The sequence below is a fragment of the Mastigoproctus giganteus genome, chromosome 3 (genome assembly GCF_048544385.1).
Source record: "Mastigoproctus giganteus isolate SK-2022 chromosome 3, ASM4854438v1, whole genome shotgun sequence".
Lineage (NCBI taxonomy): Eukaryota > Metazoa > Arthropoda > Arachnida > Uropygi > Thelyphonidae > Mastigoproctus > Mastigoproctus giganteus.
This window is the reverse complement of record NC_143577.1, coordinates 38,903,748-38,922,683: the sequence shown is the minus strand read 5'-3', so window position 1 is coordinate 38,922,683 and position 18,936 is coordinate 38,903,748. Positions and strand designations below refer to the sequence as shown.

Sequence of the window (18,936 nt, the reverse complement as noted above, 5' to 3'; positions counted from 1 at the left end):
TGTCTCGTAAAGAACGCTTGCTTATGTGTTAATTCTGTTGAACGTGTCATCTTGCATGCCCAATTTGCAATTGTCTGTTCGAAGTCCAGTGTGCATATTTATAGTAGTTTCTGTGACGTGTTGCATGCATGGGACCTGTTTCCCCTTTCCCCATGGAGGGGAGCGCGAATATTAATGGTAGAGCAGTGCAGCTCACCTTGCACTATCTTTGTGGATTTGGGAGAATTTGCACTCTGTCAGTCCATCGGAATTTTTCTGGTGTTTAATGGGGCTCTTGTTAATATTCTCAACAGATTAATATGCACCTCACCTAATTGTTATATGCACCAGTATACTCTTCTATGCACAAAATGCGGCCATCGTTGCACTGTTCAACCGTCGCGGGTAGCAGTGTATACAGTCACCTTCTCTTCACTACACCGGATTGGAGAGGGACAGGTTCTCATCTTCTCAATGAAGCGAGGAATTTGTATCGGCTTTATGCACTGCCTTGTTGAGTTAGTGGGTCTCACGCGTAGTTTGAGTGTGTTTTGTCCCTGAAAATCCCATTTTTAGTCCAACAAACAGGCAGATCAACCACAGAACGCACGCAATTTGCAGATACATAATAAATGCGGGCAATATAGTCTAATATGTGCCTAAAAACCTAAAACAACAAAAGCACTATTCAAGGTTAGTGAGCGTTGATTGAGCTAGTTAATGTTTGGCTTATGCTTCGCCATTGCTTTGCCATTAAGAATGAAACTTTGCAGCTCTGTTCAGATCCCAACTGCTGTTGGCGTCTTAAACTCCTGAGTGATGTTTGGCAAGGATGTCTGGCGATATTGTCCTACAACCACCTGAGTGCGCAGTGATCACGTGGAATTGGTTTCCATTGACTTCATACGCGTTACTAGAGTGTGGTGGTACTGTAAGGCTTCTGTGTCATTCCATCGACAGTCCAATTTGGATGTTGTAGGCTATGTGTAATTGCACGAATGGACAAGTCAGTAATGTGACATCCAACAATAACGCCATTTTCAAAATCAGCGAGCTCAGCCCTACATGCCAACATCAGAAACACTAACTTTAAGTGGCTCAAAAGCCTTCCTTCTATACTGGTCTGAGTCACTTTTTTACCGGAAAGCCCAACGCGCTGTGAAAACAAGGCTGTAAGGTTCGTCATCGCCGATTTCTACGCTACGTGTTTTACAAAGACCCCCAACAAATGGAAGACAAAACAAAAAACCTTGGGAATGTGTAGTTTTTTTTTTTTTCTGGTAGTTGTTGGCGCATCGGCTTCTGTGGCCATAATGCACCTCCCAAGTTTTTGCAGTACTTTGATCAAAGCCCGAGGCGGGATTCGAACCCGCGACCTTTGGGTTGCCGGGTAGGCACTTTACCCACCCGGCTAGTCCGGTCGGCGGGAATGTGTAGTGAATGGACAAGGTCATCCATTTTTCAACGGTCAAGTCGCATGTTTGTGTGCTCCCAGTTTAATTACTATGTTCTAGTATTAGCTTCACCAAACTGATCCATATTTGACATCTACGGAATCCAGGAAGAGTACGCTCTACGCCAATCCTTTCCATTTAATTCCACAAGTAACAGGTACAGTGCAATTTTCAATTTTAAAATTAATATTAGACGACCGATAATGTTACTGCTGATTGCCAGAATTCTGGAACAATAGGCTTCCATGGTCAAAAGTGCTAGTATCGATCCTGCTGTTGGAATATTCCAATCAATTCCCTTAGGAATTTTCCCCCAATTCCAATTCCTACTCAGTCCAAGTATTGATCTACAAGTATCCTTAGGGCTTGTAAACTGTGGGGGGGGTAAAAGAGTGTTATTTTACTTGTCTCTTCTTTTTTTGTATTAATTTATATTTATTTATTTATTATATTTATTTTATTTATATATCCCGTTATAAACCCCTCCCACTTTAACACCTGACTTGATTGATCTCAGAAAATCCCAGACTCACGGGGACCCCAATTATATTAGGTATTCTTCCACTGGACTGGCTGAGTTTCGGAATAACAGGCACACACACATGAATGTAGAATATACAATGTTTATTAACATGTCATACATAAAAACTTGCAATAATATCTAACTGATTATAATATTTGGTTGGAAACTTGTTATCTTTCTAACTTTTAAATGTGTATATATCTTGATCTCAAACCAATTATTTCACCAACAATTATCCAATTCTAATACATATTCTTATACATTATATCATGGTGTCTCTTCATGTTTTTACATGGGCTTCGATAGGGCGTAGTATTCACCTCATACAATCCGTCTCACTCTACTCCTAAACAGCCTGTATAATGGAACAACAAACTACCAGTCAATGAACTGGCTAACAAAATCCTTAAGAGTTCGTTTCTCAAACTTGTAAGGAAAGTACATTTATTCAATCAAACATTTTCTTGTAGCCAGGTTAACAGTAAACATTAATCAACTCAATTAAATAGTACCCTTCTGATCAATTAGTCCACAACTCCTTAATAGTTCACCTGTTAATCAACTCCTACTCCAATCAGATATACTCACAATAATTCAACTTTCATAATAAATTAAAGTTCAACCTTTAACTTCACACTAGTTAGAAAACCTTTACTCAATCGTAACAATTCTTAGTTAATTATTACCTCTTTTCTTTCTATCAAACTTTAATATATAGGACTTCACTTCCAATTACAGATTACTTACGCCTTAATTATATTACACTTATATACATATATTCATCACTTAGACATCCCTCCTTAACTATATAGCATTCTCCTATAGTCCTTCCCTTATTAATATAGGTACATTTATTCTCAGTAAACTTCCTAACACTTACGTGATTGTCTGGACTTTTCTCCCTGCTCGGATTCCTTTCCTATCTGCCCTTCGTGTACTGGAATGCGGAAGGCGCCCATCCGGGATCACGGTAATCTTTCTGATGTTTTCCTACAGGGTACTGCGCGGCTGGATTTAAATCTGGATCCTATATTCCTTTCTAGTCGGCATTTTTTTCTTCCGTGGACTGAGGTGCTTTCCTAGTAGGCCAGTCGTTCGACTGCTCATTTGATTATTCTTTGCCTAAAGAATTCTCAGAGTGTGTTTCTCTTTTTTCCTTCCATACTGCTTCAATGTCTACAGGTGAACATTCCTTCCTATTGTAGTCGTACGCAGAGTTCTTATCACAACTTCCATCTACCCCAGGACTTAGACCACGACTCCAACTTAGACCACGACTTTCCTTCCTCAGAAAACTTCCTCGAACCTCCCCAGTATCAATTTTTTTCAGACCCTTCTCTACGTTCTCTCAAAAATCCCTCCGCTTTCTTCCTGGCCAATCGTTGACTTCCACATCCTTTCCTTCGTGATTCTTATTCGTCTCCTTTCATTTCCGTGGGCGTGTTTTTTCATCCTTTTTGTGTCCGAACTTCCGTTGGTCTGGAAATTTCTGGCAAATTCCAGAAAAATAAACGTAAGTTCCGGTCAACTAAGCAAGTTTCAGGCCTTCTTTGTGACCTCACATTCACATCCATTACTACCTCGCCCACACCTGCTAGAGTCGCACCGTGAAATCTTTAAGAGGGCCACTCCCGCACTCAGTGCCCTTTCTATAGAGTATATGCTCCTGTCTTAAGTGGGATTTGTTTCGGTCTATTATACTTTTACTGACTCGCTTAAGGAATCCTTTACAACCGAGATATAACTAACTGGGAGTGTCTGGAATAACCTTCAAATTCCAGTGTTTCCTAACCCATGATATTTGATCTGAAAACTAACTATTTACACTACAATTAATTCTCCCAATATTTAACAAAACTTTATTAAATTATTGTAAGGATTGGTCCTTACAAAACAATTGTCTGGAAATCTCCATTTGGCCAACAATGAAGAAATCTAAATCTTCTACCTGCCCACGAAAGGAATGTGCACAACTAAAACGGTTAAGTGACAGGCCAATATGTGCCTCTGGTGTCCAGCCAACTAAATGTAGCTCTAGCGTTTCTATGAATAACTCCCCGACCTGCACCACTGGCGCTTTCAGATTTCCGAACAGAAAAACCACAATGAAGAAAACACTTAGAAAAGCAAAGAATACGCGAAATAACATTACAATTATTGGAGCGCCTGATTCGGACGGCATACCTGAACCGAGGACGCCCTGAGCAGTAACCCACACTGAAGACCATAAACCACAATCCGCTGCGATCTTTGAACCCGGTACCAAAAACAGAGATATAAAAAGAAAAAATTCAGAATTGCATGCCACTTGTATTAGCGAGATAAATAATTTTGAAAAAAATATCTCGGCCAATGGAAAAAAACTAGAAAACTGGGTACAACGTCTCGAGAAAACTGAGGATTTAATATTGCACAGAGAAGGGCATGGAACAAAGGGCTTTGAGATGATACTTGAAGGCATTAACAAAATAGCCGATACACTTGAAACATACCTAAGAACCCCGAAAAGCCCAACTAAAGAAGAGGAAGCCATACTCAAAAGGAAAGTGGGTACTCAAACATCAGATCCTGTCTCTTCCTCGCCTAGTGAGACTGTACCACAGCAATCTAAGGTGCAGAGTAATAATAATAAACCTGCTCTTGAGGTCTCTAGTCCTCTTGAAGAAATGCTAAGGAATTCTGACTATTTAGAATTTATCAAAAAATCACACAAAGAAAAACTCCAGATTCCTTATTAAGAGGTGATAGATCCTCTCAGCTAAATAGACCGAACTAGACTACACACCAGTTACCAGCTACACAAGGAGAAATAATGCATCAGAACACCAGAAGACCAACTAAAGCGGCCGTCAGAGGTTCAGAACTGAACTACAAAAAATCCGAACAGCCCAAATCGAGCTATTTGCAGAAAAACATACAACAGCATTACTTCCGACCAACAACGAACAGTAATGCAACAAACACAACTGATGGTCACAACATGCCGTTTGAAAGTAGCTCCAAGAAGACAGTTGAACCAAGAGCATGGAGAATGAAATCAGCACCTATCAACAGTAACGTCAGCACCTATCAACAGTAACGTCAGCACCTATCAACAGTAACGTCAGCACCTATCAACAGTAACGTTACTTCCAAGCAAGACAAGATCTTCTTCACCCAAGCAACTCAGAATCGTGATGCAGTTATTGGCTCTAACCCTAACACACTGGGTATTAAAACGGTGCAGCGTAGAGAAAGGAGGGCAAGCCTCTCCAGCATTTTTATAATTCGACTATGCCCGGAAACAACAGTAGAACAAACTGAAACTCTTCTGAAGCAGCTCAACATACCCGGAACCCCCATAAAAGTCCATACCAGGAATCGATCCTCTTCCTCTTTCCGGATTAAGATCAAAAGTCCCAATATAGAAAAATATCCAGATATCTGTGTTTAGAAAGATATCTAAACACAGATATCTGGCCCGCAGGTCTCTTGGTAATGCCATCGTTTGGCAATCATAATGAACAACCAGCGGTACAAGCGATCTCGAGACCAAAGACGGGCAGTGTGCCTATCTCTGCATAGCTAGGCAGCGAACCACTCTGTCCCTTCCAACTTACAATCATGCAGATCAATGCACAACACTCTAGATGCGTTGCTGATGAGATCAGGCTCATTGCAACAGAATATTTACTTGGTATTATATGCATTCAGGAACCTTATGTCTCTAAGCACATTTATGGGCAATCTTCCAAAGTTATGGGATATCCCATGACTACAAGAATCATCCAGTCCTCTGCAACAGATCCTAAATCTGCCATCATCATATTCAACAACAAGCTAGATATCACCGTTAGCTCTGGCTTGTGTAATCAAAATCCACCTGTATTTTAGTCTCTACATCAACTGTCTCATTCTACTTGCTGTCACTATATTGTCCACCATCAGCAGATATTAATTTATCACAAAGATATCTAGAACAGGTGTTTGCTATTTGAAATCCCACATATTTAATAATTACAACTGATTCAAACTCAAACTCTTTCTTATGGTTCAGCAGTGCCTTGGACAACAGAGGTAGGATTTTCGAGCAATTTTAATTCACCTACAATTTAAATCTGCACAACTTACCCAACCAACCGCACACCTTTTCAAACGTCCGCGAAGAATCAAACATTGATTTAACCATTTCAACGTCCGCCATGTCCTCGAGGATCTCTGATTGGACCATACATACTGACTACACAAAGAGTGACCACCGAGCAATCACTTTTAAGGTATCTCTCCTTTCAAATACTACAGGTCCCCCTCCTTCTCCTCCTCCAAAAGACCTTAGAAGATTTTCTATCAAAACCATCAAATGGCCTTTATTTATGTCTTCAATTTACCAGGATTTTAACGTTGACACTCGCCGGTCTTTGAACCAGTTCAATGCCTCAGAATATGCATTCTATGTACAGGCTGCCTTACTTCGTGCTACAGAACGCTCCGCTAAGAAGAAAATTAGCAAGCATACTGCAGTTCCATGGAGGACAGCTGAACTTTCCACTTTGCGTAAAAAAGTACACAAAGCACGCAGAGACTTTCAACGGAGAAGGTACTGGCCTGAGCTAGAAGGCACCAGACTAAAAAATATGTATAAAGGCCAGCAGAATGAATACATAAATACAATTGCAAAACAAAAACTTGCCTCCTGGCAACACTTAGTTCACTCCACAGGAAATTCTGATCCCTGGGGTCTATTATATAAAATTAGCAAAAACAAGTATCACTCTCATGAAGTGTACAACACTGTACAACAATACAGAAACCACTAACTGGAATGACTCAGTTAACGCCATCCTGGATCGCTTGCTTCCCCTGGACGATCTCACCACAGAAACTCCAGAACAAATATCTATCAGGAATAGCAACTCAACTTACCACTCCTCATATGAAACGGATCTCTTCACTCTTCCCGAGCTAAAGCTGGCCCTAAGCAAAATAAATATCCATAAATGTCCGGATTTAGATTTTGTGGAAAATGCTGTAATTATCAAATTTTCCGAAATCTTTCCAGAAATACTTCTAACTATGTACAACAAATGTCTTATTGAGGGAATATTTCCTAATCTGTGGAAGGTAGCTCTGATCAAAATTATCCACAAGCCGGACAAAAATAAATCAGATCCCAAAGCATACAGACCCATCTCTCTTTTGGCAAACCTTGGCAAACTATTCGAAAGATTGTTAGCACCCAGAGTAGCAGATTTAATTGAAGGCCAAAACTTAATGTCTCCATCGCAATTTGGCTTCAAGAAGGGAAAATCCTGTGAAGACGCCTAGGTCTCTTTAGTTAACCACATGTCAGCTTCGCGGGCTAAATATGAAATGGCCATATTCGTTGAATTCGAGAGAGCTTTCGATTCCCTTTGGTGGTAGAACGCTCTCAGTCGTCTTACCAAAGCCAAGTGCTCTCAGCAACTGTTGCAAGTTATTAGAAGCTACTTCCAAAATAGACTCATCCAAGTAATGTCGAAACAGCAGTCTCTCTCAAGGACCATCTCAAGAGGATGCCCCCAGGGATCAGTACTGGGACCCCTCTTCTGGAACAGTTTTGGAGAGCTGACTCACGCAAAAACCTGACAATATCTCTGCCTTCGCCTATGCCGATGATTTGGTTCTTCTAATTCCAGGTCGATCGCGCCTTCAACAATCAGCCAATATAACTCTTTCTGAGCTAATCAAGTGGTCAAGCATACATAAACTGCGAATATCTGCCACAGAAACAAAAGTGATGGTTTTTAAGGGCAAGTTAGATTACAGAAGACCTCCAAATATAAAGATAGACGGAAAGCAAGTCCCTTTTGTTCCTGAATTAAAACATCTTGGCGTAATTTTAGATGACAGGTTAAACTTCTCCTCTCATATTAATCGCCTCGCCTCGAAGATTAAGAAGTTCACTGCAGCAGTTATCCGAATTTCCAAATCGGATTGGGGACTAAATAGGAAGACTCTCTTACTATATTATACAGCAGTATTCGTACCAATAACAACATATGCTTCGGGAGTCTGGTTTCATAGAGCTGTCAATGTTAAACTCCGTTCCAAACTCATTTCCATTCAACGGATTATGCTGCTTGCCATGCTCCGGGCCTGCCGGACAGTGTCCTCGGCTGCTCTGCAGGTCCTTACTGGAGTCTTACCACTAGACCTGCATGTCATCTTCAAAGGACTATGCTATCGTCTAAAGCAGGGAGTTCCCGGCGAGATTCTCGGCATCTCGTGCAACTTAACTGCTAACATCAAAGACGAGAAACGGAGAATCTGGAACTGGAATGAACTTATCAGTGTGTGGCAATCACGATGGGATTCCAGTACTACTGGTCAAGTCACCCGCTCTTTTGTTCCTGCAGTTACCTTCCCTCTCAACAAGAACGTCCGCAAATGGTTTTCTCCCAGCCTAACAACATCGTATATACTTACTGGGCACGGCTCTATCAACTCCAAAGTATTTCAATTTGGCTTGTCTGACACCAATCTCTGCTTGTGTGGTGTTGAGGAAACCTGGACGCACATTCTGTATCGCTGCAACCTGCACCACGACGGCAGATCTACACTACAAGCTGCTGTCAGCAACTTCTATGAAGGAAATGAAGTGGCGCTGATCGTTCAGTCGTTCTCAGCTCTACAACAATTCTGCTCCGCTGTTTTCACCAAAAGAAAGCAACTCTTCTCAAGTTTATCAACATATCAACAACAAGGAACCAACCCTTTGAAAACGTTTTGAAAAAGGCCGATGAAAATTTGTCTCGTCATCGACGAGACTCGAACTTAGGTCTTTTCCACCTAGTGTGGGGGAGGACAGCGATTCTACCAATATGCTGCCCAAGAGGGCTATTGAACTGAAGGCACTATGAAGAAACTTGTATGGTCATCAGCGTTTTCACCATACACAGCTCTCTTTTGCTGATGAATTTCTGTAGAGTTAGTTCCATAGTTCCATTGTAATGCGGCATCTTCCTATTAGAAAGCTAAATGGAGCCAAGTTTTCACTATTTCTCTCTCATAACTAAAATACTGACATCTTTCTGCAGATTGTGAAAGACTGTGTTACTGCATTGCTACAGTTTACTTTACTGCGAAAAAGAACTGAAAATTGCTGAATAGATTAATTTAAACATAAACCAACCAATGCCATATTTTCACTCCACTCGTCGTAAAGAACAATGCATCCTTCAAGGAAAGTTCTCAAGTGCAGCCAAACATATCACATTTGCCCCATATATCAGTAGAGTTATAAGAATTGAAGGTATTACACCTGATAGTTGTTGGAAATTGTAATTTAGGGACAAAAAAGTTGAAGGGTAGAGTATTTTAGGATCGTGCGCAAACACAATAGTAAACTTACAATTAATTCGTTCCACTGCTTGCTAACTTCGTCCTTTCTATTATAAATAATGATAATTGTCACGCCATGCCTGAAACGTTTTCAGAATTTTATTTTGTGAACATCACAAGGAAATCCTTATTTTGTATACGCATCAGTAAACGTTTGACAGTTTTCTCAGAATAGTGATATTTGATTAAGTTCAAACCCACTGTCAACAATAATTCAGAAATATATGCGTATAGTTGGCGTAAAATTAAGTCAATGTAAGCCTTGTACTTGAGGCGTTACTTCTACTAAAATGCAGGGAGCCACAGGCGGTTCAAGGTCACTTCTCTTCTCACTGCGTACTAAAACTATTAAATTAACGATTAAATGAACACAGGAGAGTATATAAATCATTCTTGTAACGAAAACTAAAACTTGCAGCTGTGGTGCAAAACCTTGAGGTCCATTTCAAAAAAAAATAATCTCGCGTTATTCGTTGTTTGATAATAAAAACCTGTGGTTTCTCTACCTTCCTTAATATCGAAAAACCCAAAACAATTCTACTTAAAATTGTATAAAAAATAGTTATAGATTTTAAATATAAATATGAAACCGTTGATCTTTTCATTTTGCCGTTTAAAAACTGTTAATCGTAGTAAACTAACTACGCGTGACCTGAATTTCTTTGCAATGAATTCAAACGGCAGCATCGCAATCATTCACCAGCCTGCTGTTTATTTTTAATTCAATGACAGGGAAAGGTTTTTTCAATTAACTAAATGCGACGTGTGTCCCAATGATTTCTAAAAAAGGAACATCATCGGGTTATTTCACGTATTGCTGACATTCGGAACAGATCTAAAGGCTTTGAAAATAGAAGTGTTTTGTGAAACTTCAGAGAGAAATTATTAAAAATCGCAAAATTCTAGACAGTGGCGAAACAACATTGGTGTGCAAAATTTAAGGACCAGTTGGGTTTTCCCTTGTAGCTTCTCATAGGAGTGGCCGGATATAGGAAAATCATACCAAACGAACCTCGTGAGGTACAGAAATGATGACGGAAGCAAACCAACACAACAACGGAAACAAAACGATATAGAGGGACTTTATTCAAAAATGGCAACATAGCACTGGCTGCCATGATACAGATGCATCACTGCTAAAGATGGAACAAAGGGAAGAGGTGGTCCTCAGTAGGAGATATGGCCACCCCTAATGTCGATGCAGGCTTTGCACCGCCTGTCCATACTTAGAACAATGTTGTTGATAAGTTCTTGCGGTAACATCGTCCATTCATCTGTCAGTGCCATCTTCAGCTGATGAACATTTTCTGGTGGGTGTGGACGTGCCGCTTGGCGTCTCCCCAGAGCGGATTCAGATCTATTGAACGGGCAGGCCAATCCATCCGAATAATGTCCTCGCTTTTCAAAAGCATATCAGCAACTGCAGTGTGATGGAGTGTGGAGTTATTGTCCAAAAAAATGAACACGGGGCCAATGGCACCTCGGAACAGACGCACATGGGGAAAGGATTACTTCAGTACAGTAGCGTGCACCGGTTACATTACCACCTTCCAGTATCTGAAGTTGTGTACGTTCATCCAAGATAACGCCTTCCCAGACGAGAACACCTCGACCGCCATATCGATCGCTTTCAGTGATGTTTGCGGGGTGGTATCATGTGCCAACCTCTCGCCAGAATAGCTGACGTCCAGAATTGCTGCCGAGACTGAATCAACTCTCATCAGTAACGAGTACCTTACGCCACTGCGCTGCTGTCCAGTCCTTGTGTTCGATGCACCACTGTGAATGGTGTCTCCAATAGGCACGTGTTAAAGGGACACAGCGTACTGGCCGTCGGACAAACATAGTGTGCATAGTGTTGGGGGAAAGGCGCCTCCGGTGGTTTCCCACATCTGCGCCATATATACTCTGTGGAGACAAACAGTATCTCTGTGAAAGCCAGAAAAAATTTTCGTGTTGTAAATGAAGTATTATGCTGGGTTCTGTTGGGTGTCCTGGCTTTTGGCCGCAGGGCCCCTGATGGGACCCCACGTTGCCCGCACACACCACTAGGAGGTAGCCAGGCTGCCCATAACTCTGTGGCTAGTCTCCTCCAGGTCACCTGAGTTTCCTGGAAAGAGACCAAGTAAAAAAAAATAATAAAAATAATAATAAAATAAAATAAAATAATAGGGTACAGGGAGTACAGGATATATACTGGAGAGGGTAAAGGAAAGGAGGTATAGACAGAGCGACGGAGGATGTAAGGGAAGGCATCCTCCACAGGTTGGGTGGGAATTCTCTCACTTAAGCGGAAGTGGAAGAAGAAGCCTCTCGAGAGGGTGGGAAGACAATCACGTATCAAGAGGGACACGGATGAAACAATTCAAGCGATCTGAGTGTCAAGTCCAGTAGCTAGAAGGTGTCACAATCTAGGTGAAGATGTTCAGTATATGAGAAAAGGGTGTTGATCAATGTGTATCAGTTCCAGGACGTTGTACCAGTGATCTTCTTCTGGTGAAGAGATCATGGGCGAAGGCAGAGAAAGCGTAGTACTGGTCTTCCTCATTGATCAGAAAATGTTCATTTCCTCGAGGCAAGGCATGTATTTTTGATATGAGCAACGTTCGCAGGTCCTCGTAGAGCGGACAAACATAGAATAGGTGATCCCATTCTTCGTTTTCACCACAAAGACAGCGAGGGTCATCCACGATGTTCATAGAGGCAAGTTTGTGATTTATGGATCCATGGCCTGTAATCAGGAAAGTGGTATATAACCCTGGGCTATACCATGCTGGAGCTTCAGGGTAGATCTGGGCTATTATATATCAGGTAGATCTGCCTGAGAGGGCATAAATTCAAATTGAGGAAAGACAGATGTAGGATAGATGTGCGGAAATTTGCCTTTAGCCAGCGGGTGGTTGGTAGGTGGAACAGACTTCCATCCCTTGTCGTGGAAGTTGATAGCCTAAATAAGTTTAAGGCTCAGCTGGACAGGTATTTCGAACGAACAGAGGGGTGAAGTGGAAGTGGTTATTTTTATTTATGTTACTTTCTTTTTTTTTTTGGCTGATGCTGCATAGGCTTGCTTTCTTGCATCAAATGCCTCTACTAATGCTAATGCTAATGCTAATGCTATTTCAGGTAAGAATTTTTTAGGGATGGAACCTTTGAGGGTGGTATTCCATCTGTTTTGCCAGACGTTAAGAAGGTAGACTGCAAGGCGCTTTTTTTCTTCTTTGATGGTGTTTGCTGGGTTTGTAGTGAAATCCAGGATGGTGGTAGGGAGTCCCTTTGCGAGCCGGTAGTGCACGCCTTTGCGAATTATCTGCAGGTCCAGAGGGAGAACTCCTGCCAAGACTTGGAGCGTGAGAAGGATATTACGCTGGATGGAGGTGAGCTTCCTTTGGTTACGAACAATGAATGCACGATGATACCAGACACCTGCACAGTAGGTTATAGTGGGAATAAATACAGCTTTGTATAGCATATGCAGTGAGCGGCGATTTAGGCCCCAGTCAGACCTGCTGATCCTCACTACCATTGCCGTGTAGTTCCTGACTTTGCAATGAAGGTAGTCTATATGCGGGTAAAACGTGAGCTTGGGGTCGAGAATTACCCCAAGGTACTTCATCTCAGTTGTCAGTTTGATAGTTCTACCAGCAATTTTAACCTGCGGCGGCCTGCTTATTTGAAGGGTTCCTCTGAGTAGAATTGAAGTAGTTTTCTCAGGGGATATATGTAGTTTATGGAGGCTGGCCCATTGTTGTTGCTTTGTAAGGGCTCCGTTGGCTGTTGTTTCCAGGGAAGCTCTGGAGTTTCCAGTGACTGTCAGTATCAATTGGGTAGAAACATCCCCCACGTCTAGGTTCAGGAACTCGTCCATGACCACATTCCATAGGAAAGAACCAAGGACAGAGCCCTGGGGGCATCCTCTGTAGACATTTCTGGAGACTTGTCGATAGGCATTTCTGACTGTAACGCTTCTATTGTGAAGATAGTCCTGTATGCAGCTGTAAAGATTTGCTGGAACGCTAGCGTCTCTGAGTCTTCGTAGTATACTTGGCCACCAGAGCAAGTCAAAGGCCCCGGCGAAATCCAATGATATTATTAAGAAGTATTTGGTGGCTGAATTTTTGACTGAATCTGTGAGCTGTCGAAGAGCATCTTCTGCTGAATGGCCTGCCCGAAAACCGAACTGGTTTGGGAACTGGAGATTTGCATTTTTATAGTGTTTTTCCAATCTGGATAAGAGAAGACGTTCAAATATTTTGCTTAAAACGGGAAGGAGTGCTATGGGTCTGTATGACCTTGGCTGCTCTGGTGGTTTACTTGGGTTCTTCAAAATGAGGCGTAGATTGGCCTCTTTCCAGTCATCTGGGAAGAGTCCAACTTCCAGACAATGGTTGTACAGGCTGAGAAGGAGATTTGATTGCGTCTCTGCAAGCTTCTTAATTACTTCTGCTTCAATGAAGTCTAACCCTGGGCTTTTTTTGTTTTTCCAATGGAAAGTTTTAATTCATCTAAGTTGAAAGGCTGTTCTATAGAAGTGGTGCTGTAGGATGCGTTTTCAGTACAGATTTCTTGTTGCTGGCTGGATTGAGGATCTGTGTTTAGCGGGAACAGGGTGTCCAAGATGTTGTTTACTGACTCTTCCCATGTGAGGATTATGGTGCTCTGCGGGGTGACCGTCGGGCAAACAGTCCACACTTGTGGAGTCGCCTGGCCACAGTAAACCGCGATATCCTGCGGCATGTGCTCCTGTGCAGCTGGTTTGCAATGGATCCGCTGTCTGGTGTCGGTCCCTCTTGGCATGTAGGAGTATATAGTGGTCATCATTGGGCGTTGTTTTTCGTGGACGACCACCACTGGTCCTTCGAACAGCTGTACCTGTCGTTCTGAAGGCCAACCATGCACGTGAGACGATGCTATGGGGGATACCGAACTTGCAGCCACACTCCTCGCACTTCGACCTTCCTCGAGTTTCCCAATTATTCGACCTCGGGTAAATTAATCCAGATGTTGTCAAGTGGCCATTTCGTTGTCTGTAGCACTCTATGAAACCAATCGAACGTTTGTAACAATTGCGCTCACCATTCGGTAATTTGCACATAACTGCTGAACTACTGCTTTGATCTGTTTATGTGAGCCCTCTCATCACGATTCAAATTTTTGAATGTACACCAGCTTTCTACTGAACGGCCACAGTTATGCAATTGCCACAGGCTGTTTCGTTTCATTTTGTGGTTGTAACCTTTAGAAATAGTGTTGGTCCTTAAGTTTTTCCAACAAGTGTAGTATGCCATCAGATCTAACCTTCCTTGAAAAGTCAGCGGGTTTTTTTATTTAATTAATCAGAAGTGTGGCGTGCGAAATAACTGAGTTATTCAACTCAAAGAGCGCTTGGAGCAACTGGAGTAATTGTTATAGCGCTAATCCCGCCCTATCCTTTGTTTTAAAATTACAGGGCAAAGTAATGACTTAACGACTTAATTTACCACACCCACCCCCCAAGATATCTTCCAAAAACTTCAGTTTAATAATAACTTTGAGTACTAAATAAAAAGTATAAAGCAGATTAAATACGTAATTTAGAAACGGCTCATGAATTTCAACTGGCAAAATCTCTTCCAACTTCCCGTAAACGATGTCTTAGAAGCACTTTCGGATACACTACACTTTATTGCTCTTGAGGGGCCATCAAAACGCATTAAAATTTCCGACTGGGCAAATTCCTGGTTTAGTCCACAAGTAAAATATGCTTTCAAGAACAAGCAAAATCTCTTTAGAAAATGAAAAAACTGAACACCCACCTGATTATATTCCATATAAAGAAGCTAGACACGGTTCATTCGATTGAAACGCCAAGCTCACTATGACATGGTGCGATCACATTCACAGAAAGGAAGCAGGATGTATAATAAGAAAAGGCGTACTGATATAATGCCCGAGCACAGCTTCTCAGAATGGACCCAAGCCACCTTTGAAACACTTCTGGCAGAAAATATAGTTGACAGTGAAGCCAACACAGAGAAAATCCGTGAAGCAATCAGCAAACTGAAGATAGAGGTCTATGCTGAACTGTCTGAAATCAATATCGCTGGAGATGACGTTAAAGCCACTGTGAATAGCCTCAGGAATAAAGCTACAATTGTTTTTGAAAAATTCCCCCTCTTCATGATTAAGATCAGCAGTGTATACATCATAGATCTGCTCCTTTACATCTTCCACAAAATTTTAAGTGAAAACCACTTTCCCATTATATGGAATTCGTACTTCGTTAAACCTGTTCTCAAAAATAGCAATCCTAATTCTGCCAAAGACTACAGGCCTAGTGGAATTGGATGTTCGCTTCAAAACCTATTTGAGAAATCCATTTTAAGTACCATCAACCATCACTGCTTCGGGCATAGACCGGAGTACCTTCATTCAGTGATCCCACAAAGATCGACTACCACGAATCTTATTGAGACTCTATTTCGAATTCAACGCGCCCTTAACTTCAGACAGCAATTAGATATTGTCTTCTTAGACGTTGAATCCTCTTTCGACAGTATATCCATCTCGTCTGTTACTATCACCTTGGAGGAATATTTCCATATAATTGGGCACGTATTAGCAATAATAACGAGTTCTTTGAGGGAGAGACACATCACTGCCATAAATGGAATTTCCAAAAGACCGTCCAACTCAACAGGGAAGTCCCACAGGGTGGTGTGCTCTCTGTTACTCTCTTTGCAACAGCACTGCATCCTTTCCTGGCCCAAAATCAAAAACAAATTTGTGGTATATGCAGACAACGTGAAATTTTTCATCACCTCGAATGAACAAAACACATCTTTAGAACGCAATCACGAAGTAAACTCCAAAATCGCCTAGTTGCAAGAATACCTTAAGATGTACAACGATCTTCAAGCAGACCCAGAAGAGATTTACACAGAGAAGAGGTACATGAATGAAATGTTTCAGAATCCATTACTCCAACAATAAATGTTGAATGAAGACCACAGATGAAAAGAAAACACAATGCATTTAAGCAGTCTATTTTATTGCTGTTACAGTATTTTTATTGGCATATTTGAAGTATAAAATTAAAACATTACTGTAGGTAGTTTATTCTTTTATAGTATTTTGCACATTGTGCAAATATAGTTTTTGTTAAATTTGTAGTGAGGAGGAAGAAGAAAGGAAACTATTAAATTTCAGTTAGTTTCCTTTGGAATGATCAGCTTTATACATGATTATCCTTACTTTTGTGCTATTTCAGTCTACAAGAGATGGTTGAAATATGCTCATCATATTTTATGTTACTGTCATGTTTTGCACATCTTAATTATAAGTATTCCTTATACACCTGGAATGAGATTCACTATCTTTAGCATTTGAAATATTTGTTTACGTTTTACAACTTATCTTTCTGTTATCTCGCTGTAAATAGTGGTGTAGATGTGAACATTTTCTAATTCCTTGTAAAATTGCATATTATGCTTACGCTCTCTTTCTATCTGCCTGTCATGTAAAAACAAGGCAATGAAATGTATAATACAAGAAATTTATAATACAAGAACAGCAGGGTGGGAAACATCAACCATGTTTCGCACCCCTCGCATATTTGTATAACTGAAGTTGCAACACCCTTTGATAACTCACATCTTGGCATATAAAATTTTACAGAATAATGTGAATAGTTTTACATTTAAGTCCAGCACGGGCAGACCGTTCTATTTAAAACCACCTATACGTTTGTATCAGCTGTCCATCTCAGCTGCAGATCTTACTCGGATGCAGGGGCTGATATCACGTGTGCTTATTACGATTTTTATATTACTTCATTTAATTTTGAAGATACAAAACACAGTGGTTATTCGATCTGCAGCAAAAAACAGTTCCTTTACCAACAAAAATTGCTATTTTATCCTATCAAAAAACGACAGTGAAAATATAAAAAAATAAGACATGCACGGATAACCGCCCGTGTAGGACGCGATAGCGCACGACGTCACCTGAGTCTGCGCGCATGTACTCTTTTTTTTTTTCCATCACTCTTTCTCTATATAAACGTACAAAAGATGAAATCCTTTCATTGGAAACACGTGAGTTTCAGGATCATTTCGATGAAACAGGAGCAATACGCGCAGGCTTCGTACACTGAACTTTCTTTTGTTTATGTTTAAATCTCTGTTTTGGAGATGGGGATTGCTACAAAGCAAGTTATTTGGACTTTTGTAAGCGTATTGCTGATATTTGCTCTCGGATGCAATTGTAGTATTTCGAATAGCAGCGAAGTGGAGAATGTTACCACGAGCGAAACTGTGAGCACATACGGTTATCGGGATGACTGGATAGCGTTTGAAGAGTTTATAAGGACAGCTGTGAAAAAAATTGTGAAGATTTTACTTCCTTTGCTTGTCAAAGCCGATTCTTCTCTTGATATAACAAAACCCTGTATGGGCAGCATTCAAAAGCTTGTGTTCGACCTACTGAAATTAAAATCGTGGGCGTTTAAAAGTGAGTCGGATTTCATTGGCTTTAATTAAAGAATTATATAATAATCATTAACTAACATTTACTGATACTAACGGCTAGTATTTACAAATACTAATACAAATTAATCTAAGAGCGAGATGACATCCACGTAAGAACTCCTAATATACAAGTAGGTGACAAAATAATGGAAACAGAACAGTTTCTGTTTACACGGAAATGGGACATAGTCGCCACATTAGCCGTGTTCAAGTTCTTTTCTCTGGTATTTTAGTGACATTCAAGTTTTAAAATTAGATTTTATTTTATTTATTTATTTTTATCTTGAATAATATTCTATTTTTAGTTTATTTTTCATGATAATCTGAAACACGATAGATTGTTAGAACCAGACAGCTGTAGTACCTCTGTACAACGGTGATCTCTTGCTTAAAATAAATAGATCTCTTACCAGCATTCCTTTCGTCGTGTACAACGGGACTGAATCTTGAATTAGGTATTGAAAGCTAGCTTGGCTTTGGGAAGAGACCTTAAGATTGTACGTTGATGCGCGTTCTGCTGTGTAAATTATTGTCAAAAGAAACTTTCCAAAAAAAAGTAATGCCAGTCTGGTGAATTAAAGAAACAAACGTCAACGCCCCATCGCATACAAGGTGCTTGAGGGTGCACAGTGGATATAATCACATTTCTTGAAGGGATCCGCTTCATCGGAAACAGTTTCCAGATAACCTGTGGCATCCACGTGGTTCTACAACTGGAATTAAGGGGTCCAATGTTCACCATGAAACAATCCACACGCCATTACATCGCCATCACCAGCCGGAATTATTAATGCCTGCCTGGATGGATCCGAGGATTCATGATATGTTTTTCCCAGTCTGATCCTCCCATTGTGAAATAGTCGAACCTGGATTCGTCAGACAAGGCAAAGTTTTTCTACTACTCTACCCTCTGATGTTGTTTCTGAGCCTATTGCAAATGCACCTTCTAGTTTTTGGCTGGTAGGAGTGTAACCCGGTCCGGCAGTTGGGCTGCGATATCCCCGATTACAAGGTGAGGCTAGAAGTGCATCGTGCATTCTGAAATTCTTCCTTGGTTAACATTGTTTTCTGGGTTGTTATATTACTGACTGTAGCTTTTCTGCTATGCTTCACAAGC

General features: G+C 40.9%; 1 protein-coding gene across 1 annotated transcript in view; it reads left to right on the top strand.

Annotated features, from left to right (window-relative positions):
* The first annotated feature begins 17,465 nt into the window (after nucleotides 1–17,465).
* The window catches only part of LOC150087891 (nose resistant to fluoxetine protein 6-like), a 29,845-nt gene continuing 28,374 nt past the window's right edge, over nucleotides 17,466–18,936 (top strand). The window contains exon 1 of the mRNA XM_090370497.1: nucleotides 17,466–17,802. Coding sequence (XP_090226623.1) covers nucleotides 17,484–17,802 — 319 coding nt within the window. The 5' untranslated portion in view covers nucleotides 17,466–17,483. The remainder of the gene's footprint in view (nucleotides 17,803–18,936) is intronic.